Below are 21,439 nucleotides of genomic sequence, written 5' to 3'. Positions count from 1 at the left end.
GGAACATACAGGAAACTCTGAAACCAACTCTTTTCAATATAGAAGCCAAATTAACTGGCAATAAAGAATGCTTTCTTAATGCATTCTTTCTTTACTCTGATCTGGTGGTATTTTAATCAATTTTTTAGTTAAGAAAGGCACATTAATTTGGTATGCCAGAGTCAAGAAAATTTCAAAGACCAAGAACAACCTGAAGGATTTGGGTGGTGATGAGGCCATTTAGAGGTAACAGGTGGTCTTCCCAGATTTCTATCTTTATTCCTGTTTGTGTTCAGTGGAGCAGTCAGACCTTGCAAAGGCAGCTCAGAAAGGACAAGAAGGAGCAGAGCTTTTCCTCACGGGCGTGTCCAAGCATCTGAAAGAGGAGGGAACTTGGGATGGGTGTGTTTGGGCGAGGAGAGCCAACCAGCCCTTGGAAGCGCAGGGAGTGGCTTGCAGTGGGGCTGTATAACGGGCAGGCCAGGATGGGCCACCCTCAGCCTGGACAGGGAGCTGGCACTGGAGAATCCCAGCACGGATGGCTCCACAGACTGGCCCCAGCGAGAAGGGGACGGGACCTGTTCCAGCCTTTCCACAGCTTTTCACTTGGGAAGAGATCAGGATCCGCAACGGCCGCGGGCAGGGCCGGGAGCAGTGGCTGGTGGTCGACAGGAAGGTTTATGATGTCAGCCAGTTTTCCAAGAGACATCCCGGGGGCAGCCGGGTTATCAGCCACTACGCCGGGCAGGATGCCACGGTAAGAGCTGGGAAAGCAGCGGAGGAAGGTGGACGTGGTGGGGAATCCTGTCTGGTGGTGGTCATCACTGTGCTTGGTCAGAGAGAGGACTGAGAAAGCAGCATGATGACCTTGGGCTGCAAGACATAAGGAAAAGTCCTACAAATATATTTGAACGCAGATCTTCCAAGGATTCCTGCAAAAATCTTTGATCTAGATTTATCTAAGATAATTTGGTGCTTTTTGGCAGGAATAATAAATTCTAAGCAGATCTCCCAGACTATGCTGAAAGGAGATGCTGAATTTCTGAATAGGCAGAAATCTGAGCATTGGAAACATGGGCATAAACTTGTGGGAGATTTAATTCTTGTCACGACAAGACTTTCTGACTTGAAGAAAGTTGCTTAGCCTGTCTTAATTCCTCATGTTTCAGCGTGTGGAATGGGATAGCACTTCTAACTCCCAGCCCAAAATGGACCAGATCAGTTACTTTTCACATTTCATCCCTTGCACTCTGCTTGAAACTGGGGCAGAAAAATACCTGGTGATCTCAGAGGAAGCAAAAGGAGAGGTTTGAGTCTTGTTTGGTTTCTCCCAAGTTCACTGACCTTCAGAGCATTGGCCATCCCTGGGATCCTGGTGCTGTCTCCTGGACTTTCTGCCGCTGGACTTTTACAGAAGGAGTCAAGGAATGCAGAATTCATGGAATGATTTGTCCCCAAGCTATGTCCTCCTAGCTCCTGCCAGGACCTGCACTTTACATCATTGTACTTATAGACACCCAGGGGCTTTAACCGCAGTGAATGGATTTAAAAAATGACCTTTGATCTTACTTGCTTTTATTGTAGCAATAATTACAATCTGATTTTACTTGATCTTAAAGGTATTTTTAAACCGCTAGGTGTTCTATATCCCTTTGAAGACAGGACCACAACAAGTAGCCAAAATTGTGGGTTCGATGTGGATTTGTTTTGCATCCTACCAACACTTTCTATCTTGCCCTTGCTAATCCTAATAATCCTTTTTCTTTTAAAATGCTGCTTCTCCATATATTCTAAGAAATCCACCTAGAAAAGCAGGACTAGAAGGTGTCTCAAAAAACTACTGGTGCAGGACTTTACCTAAAACCAGGATCCAGGATTTTTTTTTTTCCAGCAACTCTTGACTGCTCTAGAGATCATAATAGTCTATACATAGTGAGAATTTTCTTCCTCTGTGGGGGTTATTTTGAAAATACAAGGCAAGACCATTGCAGAGCATTTAACTGATGTCAAATGTTGTGAGTTATGTGTGTAGTAGGTGATAGTTCTTAAAGTTAATCTCTAGACTTAAGATTAAAGCTAGTAAGATGCTAATCAGGGCCTAAGACCAGGGAGGAGAAAAAACAGGCTTTCAGTGATAAGAATCTGTGATACTGATCTCATGGATAGGAGTTTCTGCTTGAAAGGATTCTGGTTCCTGTTTCCAAACTGCAGTATAGATACTTATGGATTAAATCAGAATTCCTGGCAAGATAGAGGGATATAAAAATGTATAAGGACCTGGAGGATGAGGGGCAAAAATTATGATGGAAAGATTTCCCCAGTCCTCTTGGTCTGGACAGAGTTGTTCATTTGTCACTGTGACAAAGGGTCACTAGGTGTCTGTAGAAAAGCTCAAATGTCCAAAAAGTCACCCTGTTATGACTTTTTCTAGACTACAGTACTCAGAGAGAGACTGTCTCCAGCCAAGAGGCTCCAAGGAAGTCCTCTGTCCTCTTCCAGGGATTTGATCCTGACCAGACCTGTGCAGAATATTTGGGTTGTGCTCATCCCTGCTGATTTTCAGAGCCAAAATTAGCAAAACCAGACTGTTCAAAATGAGGATTTTGTTCTATCTGCTCTTTCTGGAAGAAAAAAGGGTATGGCCAGCCTCTTTACCTTTCTCCTGGAAAATCTACTGTGGACACGAGCTAAAGAAGAGTTTTGATTTATCTGGAATCTCATCCTTTTTCCATTGTTTATATTTTATTTGAAACTGTGTTTTGAAATGGTTCTTGGACAGGCACTTTTGTGTCATTAGTGTTCCCACATCTCCAAAACATCAACCTGTTCTAGAAATTAGGAGGGAATTGTAAGAGACACCCAGTTTGTGCTGCTGAATATGAGGCTGCAGCATCTATTTTTGTATGGCCTTAGTGTTGCACAGACAGGATTTCAAAGCCTCATCCCAAGCATGGCAGAGACACACCTCATTCCCTGCTCCTGGGTCTCGTCCATAGGGCAGGGCTGCTGGCTGGAGCCTTCTAGGGACAGACTGTGCTGAAACAAGCAGATGAAGGAACAGGTTTCCCTCTGCAAAGGGTTTTTCATCAAACCCTTTCATGTTTATTACCAGCCTCGCCCAGGGGCTTTTATGAAATCTGGGTGCTTGAAACTCCTCCAGCTTCCTTGGGCCAAGCTCCAGTCAATAGGAAACAGTGACAGGAGAGACAAAAATGGACAAGGGGAGCAGGATTTTGTGTTATAATCCAGACTCGGGGAATGAGAGGCTCAGCTCTGGTGTTCGGTCATGCGCCCTCTCTCACTCCCTCCCTTTGTGTTCCTCAGGATGCCTTTGTGGCATTCCACAACGACAAGACCCTGGTGAAAAAGTACCTGAAATCTCTGCTGATTGGGGAGCTGGCACCTGATCAACCCAGCTTTGAGTCTAATAAAAAGGTGAGTGCCCTAGATTCCAGTGGTGGGAATGGCTGGGGGTTCAGCATGGAAGGAGAAGGAAAACAGGAGAGGTAGCAGGAATGGCCTCTGAGGGAGCACGCCTGATGCTGTGGGTGGTGACAGGCAGGCATGGAAATATGACTGTCCCAGCATCACTAAATCCACCCCTGGGAGCAAGGAATGAGCTCCAGAGCTCCAAATCCTGCTCTCTTCTCCTCAACGGGATGTCTCAGAATCAAAGCAAAGTCTGTTGACTTCACGCTTGTTTTGGCACAGAGCCCCTACTGACAGACATCTCCAACTTCTGTGGCTGTTTTGGGGTTCCTGGCTCTGCTCTGTGACATTTTCAAAGTAAATAGTGCATTAACATTCACTTTACCCACAGAAATCCCTCTTGGAGGATTTTCGTGAGCTGCGCTGCACCATTGAGAAGATGGGACTTCTGAGGCCCAATTACTTCTTCTTCTTCCTGATTTTCCTTCACCTCCTGGTGCTGGATGCTGCATCCTGGCTCGTGCTCTGGTACTTTGGCGTATCCCTGGTGCCTTTCCTGGTTGGCATGGTGTTCTTCACCACTGCCCAGGTAAACTGCTGACGGGTGCTCAATGCTGCAGACGCCCTCGGCCCCTCCAGGTGGAGAGGATTAATGGAATGCTCCCATCCCAGGCATTGCCTCTCCTTAGATCCCATTATCTGGCTGAAGATGACAAGCACATTCTACGTCACAATTTTTGTTGCCTGCAGCAGATCTCATTTTGCTGACAGGCTGCTCCCTCGGGATGGTGGGGTTCTTGTGGAACTGGCTCTTTCACAAGATGGGATGAGCTGATTTAATCACTTACCCAACAAAAAGAAGGAATATTTCATTCTCACCTGCACTTTTGGCTCTCTGTTTCTTCTGTCAGATGGCTCTGGTATTTTTTGGTCCTTTATGAGTCCCCTCTAGCCCTGAATAGTTTTCTGCTGGATTAGTAAATTCAGCCATATAAGTAAAGGATCCATTTCAGTGTGGGTGTAGGGAAGGAGGGAATAGGGATTTGTGGCACTTAGATGGGAGAAATTGAAGGGTGTGGCGTAGGAAGGAACATGAGATTTTCTTATTAGCACTGAATGCTTAAGTTTGCTCAGGTCCCCCTGGAGCAGGTGCAAATGAGCTAATTTATTTAATTAATCTGTTTTAATTGCCTAATATCTGCTAAGACAGATATCCCTCAAAGAACAGTCTTGTATTTCCATGGAAATATGGAGTGCAGTGAAGCCACAGACTTGCTATGGCTGGTTACTTGGAAATTAATTATTCATGATGGTAGCAGCAGAATTCCATGCTGTGACAGTGAAGTTAATTGCAGTGATGCTTCACTGCTTTCCCTGTAATATTCCTGATTAATATCTGGAATTGAGCAGCTCTAGTGGACAGTGGCCTGGGTAGAAATTCCCAGCCCTATGAGTGTCTCCTGACACATCAGAAGGAGGATGAAACTCACACTATGAAGACAGAGACTCACAAGGGAAATTATTGCAATGAAGCAGTTCTCTTTCCTCAGTGATCCTTTTGTCTCCCAGATCCAGATGGGCTGGTTCCAGCACGATCTGGGGCACTGCTCTGTCTTCAGGAAGCCCAGGTGGAATCGTCTCCTGCAGATTGTGGTGATAAACATGCTGAAGGTAGTGGTGGGAATGTTCTCTGGGGCTGATCGGGACTAAGCAATGGATGGGAGTGTCCCTAAATCCAGGCAAGGTCTCCTGTGAGGGAATTGCAGTAAATAGAGATGGGATCCTTGATATTTCTCCAGTTTGAATCCCTGGTGTTGCCCTTTTCCCCACGCAGGGGCTGCCTGCCAGCTGGTGGAACCACCTGCACAACCAGCACCACGCCAAGCCCAACTGCTTCCGCAAGGACCCTGACCTCAACATGCACCCTCTGCTCTTCAGCCTGGGAAAGACCCTCTCCCTGGAGGTCTGCAAAAGCAGATTTAGTCACAGAAAGCTAGAGTGTGATAAGTGTCTAATACAGAATAATAACAACCCAGATTGTGCCTTGAAACAAAGTGGTTTTTAAGGTCCCTTCCAACCTGGACTATTCTAGGATTTTATGATAATTCCTGAAGTTTTCCAAAATCTGAGAGTCTTGTGTTATTGCAATGCTGGGGCACCCACTCCTGAGAAGCAAAGGCTTAAAATCAGTGCTTAAGTAAGGGCAGGCACCTTGAAGGCAGCTCCAGGGGTGAGTCAGCCACTTGCATTAGAGAGTGGTAGTGAGTCAGATGTTCCCTCTGGATCCTCCTGGCTGCCAGAGCTGTTGGGCACCCAAATCCTTCAGGGCCGGTGGAGCTGCCGCGCACCGAACACAAACACAGTGAAGGGTTTCCTAGTCCTGAATTTTATGGCTTTCATAAAAAAGAGAAGCTATGAATAGATCCTCCCTGCTTCCATGATGGTTTCTGACAGCATCAGGATAGGCAAGGGCTCGTTTGCCTTTTCCTTGTAATTCCTTTTACTCATCATTTAGTGATGAAACAGCCTCGTTGCAAGATACACCAGCCTCTTAAAATAATGCCTCTCTCTCTTTTACCTGCTGATGAAACTCTCCAAGCCAAATGGAAAATTCCAGCTCTGCTGTCCCAGACAGATTCCTGCAATGGGAGATACAAAATGCTTATTGATAGAAAACCATTGGATTTTGTCAGGGATTTTGGGAAAGAGCTCTCATGTAGGAGCATGAACATCCAGAGCAGGCTGGCTGTGCTTCAGTGGGTTTGGTGGAGTGAAAATGTAGAAAATCAGTTATCATGTCTTCCTGCTTTTTGGCAGGATCCGTGTTAGGCACACTATGGATAGGCAAAGTGGATTTCAGGGCTTTTGTTTATCCAGTTTATTTGTTGCTCCAGTGTTGATCCAGTGCAGAACTGGAGCTCTGGAAGTAGTTTGCTTTAGCTCCTTATTATTTTGTCTTTTGAAGAATTATATTCACATAAGTTTGGGGTGATGGTAAGAAACTTTTTGTGCAATTGGTGAAAAATTACAAGGTGAAGAAATAAACTTAATTGTGCTTTTTGTGAATATTTAAATATCTTTTCATTTTTCAGCTTGGAAAGCAGAAGAAGAAGTTCATGCCTTACAATTACCAGCACAAGTATTTCATCTGTGAGTATCCCCTAAAACCATAAGTGCATCTCCTTTCCCACAAAATAAGGGTTTTAAAAGATATTCCCATTGAAGTGAGAGCTCCAGGAAGCTTCCTTCACGTTAAAGAAGGTCCCATGAGGAGGAATTACCACTTAAGTGTCTGTTTGGGTTATGAGATGTAGATGGGGGTGCATCAAACAGATACAGGGATGAGGAAGAAATGGAGAAGTGATGAGAAGAAAAGAGGAAGAGATTATGTGGGTGCGTGGAGGTTAATATGAGTGAAGGACAGCAATTTTTCTTCTACTGGAAAGAAGAATCATTTTTATGATGCAGTGAAATTACAAATATCTCTCTTTTTCTGTTCTTCAGTGTTGGCCCCACTCGCCCTCATACCCTTCTTCCAGCTGTCAACAATCTACTTTGCAATCAAGAGGAAAAAGTGGCTGGTAAGCACTGCTTCCCTGTCTGGAAAACTCCAAAAATGTCACTGTATCCACCTTCACCTCCTATTGGTCAGGTGGCTGGGGGGTAAGAGAGAAAAAAGGATAGAGAAGGCTGCTTCTAGCCTTGCTGCAGCAAGAGAAAATAGTTTAGAAGAGGCTTTTTAGCCTTTTAGCAGACAAATAAAAGTTACCAGGAAATTCTCAGACTCAGAGTGTGATGGCAGGGCTGTTTTCTGAAGTTATTGATGGTTAAGTAGGAATATTTCAGGCACACACCCACCTCATGCAGAATGGAGGATACTCCTGATAAATCAGAAATTTGCATATCAGAACATTTTTTAAGTTGCAGTTCAAGAAAAAGGGAGAGGATGGAATGGAGACATTTAATCAACAAAGGCTGATTTTCATCCTGTTTTGTTTGGGGGTTTTTGTTTGTTTTTTTTTTTACAGGACCTGATATTGGTTGTGACTTTCAACATCCGAGTTTGCCTCATGTATGTTCCTTTAATGGGATTTAAAACCTTCATGATATACTACTGGCTATCCAGGTAACTCAGAGCACACCCAGAGCCCCATAATTAATATTTGTAATTAATATTGAGCTTCAAAAGGAAGAAATGGAAACTAAAACTATGATTTTCTCAGAATTAAATAGTCCAGAAGAAACAGTTTAACTTTGGGAGGGGGGGGTGGCTGCTCAGGAACACCTGCATCTAAAACTTGAGTGGTTCTTAAACTCCAAAAGTGCTTTTTCACTTAAGAAGAGACATATCCAAGTGTTTTAGTGTTAAATTTGGATGGGATTAGAGATGTGACAAGAGTTTCTGGGTTTATCTGCCCAGGTACCTTGAGAGTAGCTGGTTTATTTGGGTGTCCCAGATGAACCACATCCCAATGGACATTGATTATGACAAGAACAAGGACTGGGTGTCCACTCAGGTGAGAAACTCCTTTCTTTTGGAATACTGGGTCTGCTGGTCTAAATTGTAGAACAAAGACAACGTTGTTATTCTCTTAGATTTACTGTTAATGAGGTTTGCCCTTCCATTCATTAAATAAACCTTTCTGTTATATTCAAGCCATTTAAAATTTTAGTTGGAAAACAAGAAATCCAGATTTAAAAAATCCTGTTTTTTCACTGAAAGGCCTTAACGTATTTTTCACAACCTTTTCCCCTCTCTATTGTAGAAAAGTACTGGTGGTATAACAGCCAATTTCCTTTTTAAGCCAAGTAAAGGGAAGCAAAGTGGGATATCATGATTTTTACCCTACAGGCTTCAAGTTTAGTACAGATAAATCTGACAAAATTGCCTGATAAAAAAGAATATGTAAAGAGAGCTTTGGTCACATCTATCCTGCCTCCAGCAGTGTAATCCCACATAGTGGGTTTGCAGCAGTTTCCTGTTTTATCAAGGATGAAAAACTCAGCCTGGCTAGTCTAGACTGTGTTGAATTCCTCAGGGCAATGATGGCTGTAATTCCTGACTTTGCCTTGATTTTTATGCCAGATAAGGGTGGGCAGTGATTGCTGGGGGTTCAATTGTTGGACTTGCAGGAAAATAAAATCTAAATCATCTGGGGGTTTTGGGTTTTTTCCCTCCCAGCTCCACGCAACCTGCAACGTGAACCAGTCTGTGTTCAATGACTGGTTCACCGGGCACCTGAACTTCCAAATTGAGCATCAGTGAGTATCATCCTGGGAGAAAAAATGGGAATCATCTGGGGCAGGGGGTGTTTTGAAGAGGGAGAAAGCCAAGCCTTGCAATAACTCTCCCTCATCCCATTGTGCAGCCTGTTCCCCACCATGCCTCGGCACAACTACTGGAAAGTGGCTCCCCTGGTGAAAAGCCTCTGTGACAAGCATGGCATTGAGTACAAAAGCAAGACTTTGCTGACAGCCTTTGTAGATATTTTGCAGTAAGTATCAATGAACAAGATGATTTTGCTCTGTGGTGGCAGGTAAGAGACACCCAGGCAGCCATTTCAAATCAACGTCCATGGCGAGATCAAACCTAGAGTTTATTTAGACTTCTCTAAAGTTTTAGAGCTTCAAAGCTTGTTTTTCTCTTCCTTAAACCCTTTCAGCTCATTGCCAGCAGTCAGACTTTGCTGTGAGGTGTCCATGCAATTTAAAATCCATTTCTTTCCCTTTTATTTCTATAACTACAGTTGGCCTTCCACAAATTTGAACTCTGTCTCCTCCTAAGTGATTTTTCCCTTCTGCTCCTGCAGTTCCCTGAAGGATTCTGGGGAGCACTGGCTGGAAGCATATCTGCATGGATAGAAACTGGCAACTCTCCAAGGGAATCCCTTCACCACACAACTGCTGCCAAAAGCCAGGACACATCCCTGTGCATGTCCTCAGGCATGGGAACTCAGGAGCTGGGCAAAGTTAATTTCAGTAAGAATTAAATGGGAAAGTGGCTTCAAGATACATTTTTACCTTGTTCCCCACCATGAACCTCTGTTTTTTCCTGCTCTCAATCTCTGAATTCAGAGATGGGCTTTTAAACTTGGGGAGAAGTAGCTCTGAATCAGCTTGACCAGTTTAACTTTATTGGAAGTGCCAGCTCCTTGCTTATGGAAGAGGTTTGAAAGGAAATTCTTCTCCGAGTCATAGAATCCTGGAATGGTTTGGGTTGGAAGGGACCTTAAAGATCATCTTGCTGCACCCTCTGCCATGGGCAGGGACACTTTCCACCAGACCAGGTTGCTCCAAGCCCTGTCCTTGGCCTTGAACAGTTCCAGGAATGGGACACCCACAGCTTCCCTGGGAAACCTGCTCCAGTGCCTCACAATAAAGAATTTCTTCCTAATATCCAATCTACACCCATCCTCTGTCAATTCAAAACTGTTGTCCTTACAAGTCCTGATAAAAACTCTCCATCTTTCTCACAAGTCTCTTTCAGTATTAAGGTCTCCTTTGTGTTCTTGGCTCAGTGGATCAGTGAAAAATGCAGGAAAAGTGCAGGAAGTCAGGAAACATTAGGCCAGAGGGATTTTTTTAAATTTTAATTTTCTTGAACAGATCAAATAAACGTACAAAGAACAAGGTAGCCTCTGGGGCATGTCCCCATCACTTCTGGTGAGCTTGCTGTGACTGTTAAGGGTTGTAACAGGTTCTGTTCCTGGATTGCAGGGGCAGGCAGATCAGCTGGGGGCTGCTGACACCTGCAGTAGCCAGTGTGAACACAGTTGGCATGGCATGTGGTATCTGTAGGCATAAATACAGGTCTGGGTTCTAACTGAGTGCTGACTGTGCTGTCAGATTGGATTTCTGGTGCTGACCAGCTTTGAATCAGGCTGAGAAGACAAAGCACTGAGGAGTAGGTCCAGATTTCAAGGGTATTTAGGGTACTCCTGCTTTTATATATATATATATTACATTTTATCTAAAAGTTTACCTCTTGGTGGTTTAGTACAATTAGTTTTATGAGAGAATTATGAATAGGTCATGAATTTTAGATTGAAGTCAAAGCCTGTTTTAGAAGAAGCTCTGCTTTATCTTGCTGATTTTGAAAAGCAATTATGATTCAATGACATTTCATAATGCCACTTAGAGCAAATATATTCCATTATGGGACTGGCAGAACCCATGTGGTACTGAACCCACGTCATTGACCCAAAACCAGAAAGGTTTTCATGGCAAGAACCTGTAGTGGCAAATAAAGAGATAATTTGCCCGTAAAAGCAAAGGCCACATGGTTCCTCTCCTCTGCCTTCACACCCAGAACTTTCAGTGGAGAAATCACCCACAGGAGGAAGATGTGGAAGATTTAAAAGCAGCTCACTTGTGTTGCAATTTGCAGACACCAACATCCCTCTTCTGGGTAACAAGATCAAGCCCAACAAACAAAGCAGGAGATTGCAGTTTTTCTTTTTGTCTTTTTTTTTTTTTCCCATCCAGAACATCTCATTCTTTTTATTTATATTTTTATGTGTAGGTGCAGGTACCAATAACACTGTTCTGGATGTATCATAAGAATGGTTGACAGATGTCTTTGAAAGGGGTCCTGTTTAAAAAAGTAATTGTTAAAAAGTGTTTAAAATGTAGTTTGGAAATCCCTGCTAACTAATAACTAGAGCAATTAAGTGTTCCCAGATCCAGGGCTTGTTACTATGGTGATATCCATAATGGATAATAATGTCCTAAGATGAATGCAGGGATTTCATGGTACTACATAAAGACATTTTAAAATTACTGTCCTGCTGAAGGTAATATAAATATTAAGAACTCCTCCTTTTTTTACCAGTGAGACTTGAAAGCTGTGCTGATCCTGTGAAATCAATACAAAGCTGAATCAAAAGGGTTCTTTGTAGTGTCAGTCTCATAAATTAAACTGATCATTTGTACTGTTTAATTAGAATTCTGCTTATTTGAATGTCATTATTATTGATTCTTTTTCAAATCTGGTTTTAATTAAAACATTTCTGTCTCTATTTGTCTCAACAGGTTGCTCTGTGTTGATAATAATTTCTTTATCTTTTTAATAAAGGTTATTCACAGTGGAGCTGGTTTACCTTGGTTAAATTCTAACATGCATTACAAAGTCCAAGGGGTCAGGTGAGAATTTTAATATTCCCTGAAAGACAATATTTGCCATCTAAAGTACCTTGAAGAGAGAAGGAAATTAGGGAGATGCTTTGCAGAATCCTCCTGGCTGCTGGAGTTTGGTGCTGAGATGCTGCTGGAAGTGGTTTCCCTTTTCCAGGTAGATCAAAAGTTCTTTTGTATCTTTTTGTTCTTCCCTCAGGCCCCAGATTTAGGGATGCAATGGGATAAGATGCTTTGGGTGGAATCCGATGAAGAGGATTTAAAAATTGAGAGAACAACTCCTGCTCTGTGTGGCAGCATCTCAGTCCAGCATCTCTTTCCCTGAGTGTAAAATTATTCACTTAGGCACTGATTCCTCTTACCAGCCACCCCTGCAAAAAAACTCCTTCAGTTTTATTGCCTAAAAACTCTTGAATGATTGTTTGGAGGGCAACTTGTTGCCTGGCTTGAAGGAAATCGCAGTTTGTGTGTCCATAAAGAAAGAGACAGCCAGAAACAGAGGTTGTATTTACATTGAACTCCAAAAAAACAGATGACTATTCCAGCTTGCCACCTAAAATGCCTTTTTACTCAGGTGCTGCCCACAGAAGGTGTGTTCTGCTATTACTCCTCAGCCCAAAGTGCTGAGCTGTGCTCCCCTGCAAGTACAGAGCTGCCTCTGTCTGAGAAATTTTCCTCTTATCTCCCACCCGAGGGTGGGGCGTGCTTGGTTTTCCTGGCTGCCATCCCCCTCAGGGACCTCATCCCATGGGCATGCTTGGATCACACTCTTAAAGTCAGGACTGTGCTTTCCAGAGGATATTTATGGCTGCTTTCTCTCAAAAATGGAGCTGGGAGAAGCAATGCTGCATCCTTTGTAAATAAACTTACAAGAGCAATGTGGTACCTAAGGCTTCATCTCAGGCTGTGGCCATTCAGTTCAACTTGTCCCTTAGGAAATTCCTCAACTCCTCCATGGATTGTGGCAGGTTTGCATCAAAATATTAATTCTTTCACTCTGCTTCAAGTCTTCTTAACTGGGGAATGGTGAGAATGGTGAGGATGTTCCACACTTAAGCTCTTGGCCTCCCAAGGGTATTTTTCTATTTTCTTAGAAAAATATAAATGCATCTTCCTTATATCCTCTTATCCTTGGTGATAGATAAGGAAAAATCAAGTGAAATAATCTTTAATGATTTGTCTGGTCACTAAAGTAAATCTAGTTTGAAAAAAATAATTTTTCCCTAACAGCTCTATATTCTCTCTTGGAAGTAACACCTGAAAACACATAAAAATAGATGTGAAAATACACCTTTTAGGGATGGTTTAGGTTCTGGAAATGGTCTAGAACTCTCCCTACTGACTGTTCTGTCCCTACAAATATTTACCACTCAAGTCTTATTTACCCTATCTGTGTGTTTTATCTGCAGGGTGGTTGGGCTTAGAAGGGTAAATATGTTTATATTTGAAATTTTGATTTTGTGGGAGTATTTTTTCCATTAAAAAAAAACAACCCAATGTTCAGCCACCATGCTATCTTTTTGTGCCAATTAATCCAGTTTATTGATTGAAGGTGTTGACACAAAGGTGCCCACTGGAGCTGTTATTCCAATCTGTGATGAGTTAGAAGAGATTCAGTTTAAATGTATTCATGAAATAAAAACAAAGGCATTTTTTAAGTACTATCCCTTGTTTTTGGGGGGTTTTAATAGTACATAACACCTGAAAAAATCCAGCAAAACATCCAGAACCCAGTCCTGTGAAGAGATTATTGAGCAAGAACAAGCTAATTATGCAAATAAAGCCCATATTGCCTGCAAGAATTGCTGCACTCAGCGATCTGCATGACCTTCATTTTCACTCTGACTCATAATTCCACTTTTGGGAGCAGAACTGTGCACACCAGTTGGATCCCAGTCAGTGAAGGGCTGGGGTTTGCTTACGTGGGCTTTTCTACCCTTTCACAACCTGTTGGATCAGTGTCATGTTCGGTTCATGGTCTGTGGGGTATCCAGCACAACAAACAGGCAGGAGAGGGCAAAAGAGAGACCACATCAGATCAGAGCATTATCCCAGTGCCCAAAAGTAGAGGCCTGAAGAAAGAAACAAACCCAGCTTCAATAGGGATTAATTAGTGTTTATTTTATTATCCTACATGAGCTGAATCCACAGGGACTTCCCCGCTTTGGGAAGAGGCAGCTCTGATTTAAAGGGTGGTTCTTCTCAGGAATTACTCATTCCACTTCCACTGATTTATGAGGACCTTTGGAATTGCATCCTCATGCCAGAGGTCCCAAATATTCATTTAACCTTCTTCTGTTCCTCCGGAATGATGAAATAGCCTAAACCCCTTTGAGCTGTTGCAACGGTGGATTTACCAGGCTTTGGCTCCTCATGAAGCTGAAAGAGGATTTGTGGTTTTTATTTTTGTCTTTATTTTCTTGTTGATGTGGGTGTTAAATCTACACACACCATGAGCAAAAAAAAAAAAAAAAAAAATCAAATAAAAAATTCCACACCAAACCCAAAGCTCACATAAAAATTACATATTAAAATATCTATGCCATAAAAACCAAAACAAAACAAAATGAAATTTCAAACTAAGACTTCCTGCATTCTGTGTGTTATGTCAGGGAGAGAGGAGCCAAACAATTTTGGAATGTTCTACCTGGGCTTTTTCAGGGAAATAGATGGGACACAAACTCCAGCTGGGAATTTCTGGTGCTGTGTTTCAACACCCCATTGTGAAGCTCCAGTTTGCTGAATCAGAAATCCATCAGCTGTGCACAGTAAAGTAAAGCAGGCAGGGACTGCCCAGCAAAATGCTCATTAAAATTATTTAAATATCAGATGTGGGACATAAGCTAAAAGTGTGATATTGCAGCACACAAAATTTGCTCAATATAAGTGGTGGTGATGTAAGATTTTTAACCCTAGGATTGAAGTTGCAGGCTTTGGGTGTGTGAGAATGAAAGAGATGCTCTCAGGGTAGTTTTAAACCCTCTTTTATTAGCCCACCTCTCCTTTTTATTGCTCCTACTAACTCTTAAATGAAAAAATCCCTTGAGTAAGAAGGTGAGACATGCTGACAGCCTGTGAGGTGAGAGAAAACTCTGCCAATGTGACCATCCACCCAACAGTCCTGAATTCTGTGGTCTCTGGAATGAGGTGAAATCCAGTAGTGCCTAAGAATGTAGTAGAAAAAGTACTGAGGAAACTTTTCCCTGACTCAAATAAGGTATTCTTGGAGTTGTAATGTACACTTTGAGCACCTCTCTGAAATGTGTCCCTTCCAATGAAAACTCTCAACTCCTCTTTGTCTTTTTAATCCTTTTACTTCCTTGCAGCATGGCCCTGAGTATTTTGACTGTTTATATTTAAAAATAGTTGATGATGAAAGGCCCTGTGTTATATCTTTAACCAGCATCCCCTTTTTTTCAGTGTAAACTCTTAATTTGCATCCTTGCTACACTCCCCAGTCCAAAATCTGAATATCCCTGGATAGTTTCACTGCCTGTGTGAGTTATCTTGCCACCTCCATCTCTCCCTAATAACACCTTGGGAAGGGATTTACCTCTGGGCTACTCTCTCCAGTTTTGTTACTACTGGGATTCTGCCATTTTTTCTTCCCCCACAAAGCTGGTTTGAAATAAATATGGGGGGGGGGGGTTAATATATCCAGAGTAATATGTGGATTTAGGCAGCTGGGCTCAATAAAATCTGCTGGTATTTCTTACCATGAGTACACCCAATGACTTATAGAGCAGAGGAGGAGAGATCCCAGCTATTGTCCTGCAAATTTGTTGTCAGTGTGCCAAGATAACAGATACCATGCCAACAAATCCAAGCAGTTGGCTTTTCCAGGGAGCTGCACAAGATCCCAGTTCCCCATCCTTGTATTCCTGGTATTATGGTGCCTTTCAGGCCTTGATCAGCACCAACTGCAATCCTTTCATGTAGCCAGGGCCTCACTGCCCTCACAGGGAAGAATTTCTTCCTAATATCCAATCCAAACCCATCCTCTGGCAATTTGAAGCCATTCCCCAGTGTCCCAGGAAATAAAAACCTTCCATTTTTCTCTTAATGAAAACATGGCTTTGGGGAAAAAATTCTATGGACTATGATTTGCTTTGGTGCTGCTTCTTCAGGGCTGCAATCCCTGTGGAACAGAAGATTCCTGGAAAAGGAATCTCTCTTGACTAACAAGCCCTTAAATATGACCTCAGATATTAAAAGCAAGTTTGAGGCATAGCTGCCTCCTTCATGCAGTATTTTATTGTCTGCTGTCACTCTTCAGTTGCATGAACCAGGGTGTGCCTGGTGTTCTTGTCTGAATCTGTAGACAGCAAGATAATCCCTCTTGTCTCTGCAAAGAAAATCTTTTAACAAGTTTCCCACTGGGAGACCTGGAACCTGACAAGCCCAGAACTCATCTCTGAGCTCAACTTGGCTTCTGGGTCGCTGCTTGACACTTTTAGCATCATTCCCACCTGGAGCTGGGAGTAAACCTTGCCTGCTCCAGGTGCACTGGTGCTTACTAAAGCTGAATACTGGCTGCAGCTGTGTGCTCCCCCCTGCTGGTAAATGCATCTAGCTGACCATGGAATACATGTCAGGATTATTCTTTGCGTTTTCTAAACCCAAAATGTGAACTCATTCATTTTGGAGTGTAATCCTCAGCTACTGGGGGTATTTTATTTGACTCCTTCAATTCTGGGGTCAGCAGTTCCCCTTATGACTTGAAATAAAATAAAAACTTAAAAATTTATTTTCCAGACGATTTCAAAGGAGTGTTTGCTTGAATGTGGATCTGGAGAAAACCACTGTGATTTTCTTCACTCCTGAGGGAGAGGTAGCTGAGTTTCTAATTGATTGATATTTGGACAGCTAAGGAGAGGAAGGTTAGAGAGCCTCGAGAATTGACTCTGGAAGCGTTCTCAAGGAAAAAAAGCAGGAAAAGGATGAGGAAAAATTATCCAAGTTTGCCCCCCTGTGACAGAATCCTGCTGTTGCACCTGGAAATGGGCCAGTTTTTCCTTTTCTTTGGATGAATTCCTCCCTGTAACAGGTGCTGTGAATAACACAGAAATGTTCTCCAAATCACAATAACAAATGACAACATTAAAAAAAAAATCTTTCTCCTGGGTTACATTTGCATTAGGTGTATTTGATAATGAAAAGGTGCAGCAATTGTAACACTTTATAGCAGCTTTGCAGCTGGAGCTTTTCAATCAAAGCTCTGCTCTGGGAGTAAAAGAACCCAAATTATCTCCAGACAGGAATTCCAACTTTTAAGTAGCTCATGAAAGAGAGGGAAAAATGAGATGAAAACTCTAATATTTTTGGTGGGTTATTTTGAAATAATATTTTGGATTTAGAAGCTAGGACTACACAGGACTTAAAATTCACAAATTTCATCCCCCCCAAACGTGTATATTTTAGAGAAGGCATTCCATCTGCTGAACAAGAGGATCATTGTCCACAGGAAATTTCAGAGTGTGAGAATTTGGCTCACTTGTTTTGCCACCACCAAATCGTGAGGGTTTATGCATAAAGGAGAGGCCTTGTCTGCCTGCAGCCGTGACAAGGAGGTTCAGCCCATGGCCTCACGTTTATCGCTGCTGTTCCCTGTGATGTGCAGGCCTGCTCCTCAGCTCCTGTTTGGTGGGGATACCTTTGGATGCTGTGAGGCTGTGCCAGTGTCCAAGAAGACAAATGGCACCTCTGAGGTGATTTTTTACCACAGGAAGTGTTTGCTACCCGTTTTTTGGTGCCTCGTTTTCTGAGGGGGAGAGCCTCGGAGTTCGGATAACAGGTCAGAGTCCTTGAGTTCCCTTCTCCTCCTAAACCTCTTCCCCAAGGAAAGGAGCTCAGGAATAGCTGAATGGCCTCTCAAAAAAGCCTTTTCTTTCAATCCATCTTATAAAAAATAGAAGGGGATGTGGTGTTTCCATTGCTTGCTCCATGTGAGAGACCGGCAGTGGCTGGGCCTGACCCAGCCTTGCATGGTTAAACTCATTCCTTTGCTTCCCTCTGCAGCTCCCAAAACCTTGCCATGCCTCTTCCAACAGGAAATTTAATTTCATTGTGTCCCTGATATAATCCCTAAAGGTGCAAATTAATTACTGAGCCTTTTGTCCTTTAATTAATTACCCTATTGTTGTCCCAGAACAGGGGAGATCCCATTATGGTAAAAGTTGTATTTCCAGATCCATGTGTATTTCCATCCATTATCCTGGGATAATCCCAAGATTTCTGTTCCATGCCCAAAGCACAGGACCTGGAGTGCTTTAGGTGCCTCCTCAGGCAATCTGTATTTGGTGCCTCCTGTTTGCAATCTGTAATCAATCAGGACATGAACAAAGGTTATGGTTTTAGCTGCTCAGGGCTAAGATTATCCAATTAGTACTTGAGAAGTATCCCACAGGCACAGCCCAAGGCCTCTGTTTGTCTCATCAAGGATTAGGAGCAATTAAGGGAAGTCAATTGCAATACTGGCATAATATCCACTAATATCCATCTTGCTGGGCTGGAGCAAAAGGATTTATAATGCAATTTCCTTCCAAGGATAACACTCCAGGTGGCTCGTGGAGCACCTAAAGAAGATCCCATACTAGAACAACAAAGTATTCCAACCACTTAACGTATGGAACAGTAATCCATGAATCCAAATAAACATCTAGTCCCTTAATGGACTTGTCTCAGTAAGAATCCCTCAGTTCAAGGATGTAGAACTGAGAGGAAAAGGACTGCACATGAAAATTCACCTTGAATCTACACTGCTTGCATGGTTTTTATTCTCCATATAATATATTTTATATAGATAGATAGATATAGATAGATGAATTTTATTCTCCATTATTATTATAATTTTCCCAGTTACTTTCTGAGTTTGCTTCCCTCAGAAGCTGCTTTATCTGGCTCATTTCATTATATTTTAAAGATGCCTTTTTCCCCCTAAAGCTTTTGCTCTTGTGTTTTGCTTAGGTAGTTTTAAATGGTGCATACTCTGATAATTTCTATGTACATTTACTCTTTATTTACTGACTCATTGTCAGAATCAGAAAAAGCTTAAGTGAAAAACAGCTGGGAATCGTTAAATTGTATTTTTACTGATATTTCTTTCAATAATACAGGTTAGTTTTGATTGAAGAGCATAAAATAATACTCTAAAAAAAAACCCAAGGGAGCATTAAATAATCTGGTCAGCATTAATAATCATTAGTGATGGCAGGGTTTTAGACTTTGAGCAATTGGTTATCTACAGCAAATAATTAGATTCTTGAGATAACTTATCTGATGACATTGGGAAAGGATAATGATAAACCATTGCTGACCCATGTAAGCTCTGCAGGGATTGTGCAAGGAAATATTTAAATATTTGTTATACTTAATGAATGTTTCTATTCTACTGAATGTTTGAGACCCATCAATCTTTTTCTTAACGTGCATTCCTTAACAATTTTAACCTTATAGATTCTTTAAATGTTTTTTGGAGAAGATAATTAAAGGTTCTGCCTGAAAAATGAGACATTTTGATTATAGGTAAGAAGAATAAAGGAAACTTTGAACTGAATTGCTGGTTTTGTCCCTGAGCAGGAGCAATGACACATTTGCCCTATATGAAGATATTTATGATTTAAAACCCTCCTAAAGGAGGCACTACAATGCAACACTCACTTTTCTGTGCTTAACACCCCTTCTATTGATTGATTGAATTTATTATCTGCTTTTTATATGTTGGACACTACTATGAAAGGAATATATAATTATTTTTAGGGTTCCTAATAGATGGGCAAGAAGTTTCCAACAGATATATTGTTATTGCAGATATGCAAAGGCACAGGTTTTGATTGTCTGAGTTGTAGCCCTTATTTTACAACACTGAAGTTGCAGTTACTAAATCCCTGTGGTTTCCAGAGCGAGCTGCACTTGTGCACCCGGGGATGTGAAGTTAGTGTGTCCTGTGCCTATGTCACCTATGCAAATTTATGTTTCCAAATGCAGCTGCAAGCCAGAATATAGATAAACTAGACACTTTATAGGTTGTTTTAGATAAATTCTGTTTGACAAACAAGGATGGTGTGGTTTAGATGGCTTTAACTTTCCATTCCTTGCCCTTCACATGGATGCAGGAGGAGGAAGACCCCAAAAGAAAGGATGGGTTGTGATGAAATGTGGATCCAGCCACTCCAGGTGAATCAAGGCAGTTAGGTAAGCCAGGTGGTGCTGGGCACAGGTTGAGCAAGGAACTGGTCCAGCTACAAAATACAGTTCCTCCCTTTTGATCTTGATAATGGCTCCTGAGTGACAGGATGAATTATATCCCTCAGCTCTGCTCCCCCTCGTTTCCCTCCAATAAAAGTGACAAGATTGTCCTCATGGAGTGAGTGGGTGTCTGGGATTTTGTAAGACGATTCTACGTGTGGAAAGCACCAGCTCTTGCTTGAGACTGGCTGAATAACTTGACTGGGGTTTTAATGTTCTCTCTCCCATGGGGAGAATAAAGGAGAATCATTTAGGCTCCTTCTGAAAGGTGAGGAAGTTTTAAAAGCTAATTGTAAGAGTGTAATTCTGCAAAGGGGTATTTTAATTATTTGATTTTCTATTTCAACTGCTTCTGCAGACTTTTTCTGAAAGCACAGTTCCTTAAAGAACTCCATTATTTCACTTATGAAAGAGAAGATGAGCTTAACTGATCACTGTCCACAACAAAGGGAAGGAATACAAAGAAATGCTGATTAGAGCTCAAATACTCCAGTTGTCTTTAAATCTAAAACTTGTCCTGCCTGCAGCAATGACTTTTTAGAAAAAGAACCTTGTCAACAACAGCACTGAAGGACTCCCCAAACAAGATTCACCTTGTCCATCTTTATGGAGTCAAGCATCTTGTCCAAGCTGCTGCCTGGGTTTTCTTGTCAATGGAGAGAGATATTTATCTCTGGATCTAATTTATGCTGTCCATTTCCTTACATGATTATAGAGCAAGAACACATAAATCATTTACATTGTGCATTTTAAGACAGCTAAAGCTAAGTGATTAAATTAATTTACTGTATTTGAAATATTCTGGTGCTCACATCATCCTGTTTGGAGACAGAGAGGTTCCATGAAGCACTTTCTGAACCTGTGCCACCACACAGCATAATCCTTAAACATGTAGTTGATAAAAGGGGGTGAGACTGCTAAAGGACATAATATTCTTCATGGAGTCATAGAATGGTTTGGGTTGGAAGAGACCTTAAAGCCCATCCAATTCTATGGACAGAAACACCTTCCCCTTGCACAGATTGCTCCAGCCTGGCCTGGAAGACTTCCTGCAAACAACAAAGGGGGGGAAAAAGAACGAAACAAGTATGAAAGGACCAATCACATTTTCAGGTGATATTTGCAGTATTCTTCTCCAAATGAAAAGTCATCTATTTATATTTATATAAATATAATTTATATAAATTTATATTATAAAATTTATATTTTATTTACAAAATAAATTATATATATATATAAAATTTATATTTTATTTATTTGCAATTTATATTTTTGTGTTTAAATTTTGCAGAATAATGTGATTTCCAGCTGGGTTTAGTATGTGTCAGTATGAGCCTGTTAGTGCAAAGAACTGCAAAGGAAGTGCATCTCAGGAGGTACAGTGAAAGACACACCAGCTGAGTCCAAATGTTACAGAAGAAGCTTCTCAGGAAGGTAATTTGGAGGGTTGTGCAATATGTTTTCACCCTGATGGCTGATGGGGCCTGCCTGTACCTGCTGACACACCTCAGGTGGGAAGGCTGGGTGGATCTTTACTCAGGAGATGGAATGAGTTTGGAATTTTCCCCAAACACTAAAACAGACAAAGCTTCCTACCAACAGGATCTGTGAGTCTGTGTAGGATGTGGACACAGCTTGTAATGTGCAGCAA

The 21,439-nt window shown here is 41.9% G+C and overlaps 1 protein-coding gene across 1 annotated transcript; it reads left to right on the top strand.

The window, feature by feature from the left end:
- The first annotated feature begins 517 nt into the window (after positions 1-517).
- On the top strand, positions 518-9,366 carry LOC118687145 (acyl-CoA (8-3)-desaturase-like). The gene is made up of 12 exons (XM_036383894.1): positions 518-736; positions 3,304-3,414; positions 3,800-3,997; positions 4,978-5,079; positions 5,243-5,371; positions 6,501-6,558; positions 6,913-6,989; positions 7,437-7,534; positions 7,829-7,925; positions 8,591-8,670; positions 8,778-8,903; positions 9,219-9,366. Exons 1-12 carry the CDS (start codon positions 518-520, stop codon positions 9,268-9,270), a joined length of 1,347 nt encoding a protein of 448 aa, XP_036239787.1. The 3' UTR covers positions 9,271-9,366.
- Positions 9,367-21,439: the final 12,073 nt, after the last annotated feature.

This window comes from Molothrus ater, chromosome 6 (assembly GCF_012460135.2).
Source record: "Molothrus ater isolate BHLD 08-10-18 breed brown headed cowbird chromosome 6, BPBGC_Mater_1.1, whole genome shotgun sequence".
NCBI classification, from domain to species: domain Eukaryota; kingdom Metazoa; phylum Chordata; class Aves; order Passeriformes; family Icteridae; genus Molothrus; species Molothrus ater.
Note: the sequence above shows the minus strand (reverse complement) of the source record. Positions and strands in the feature narration are given on the sequence as shown.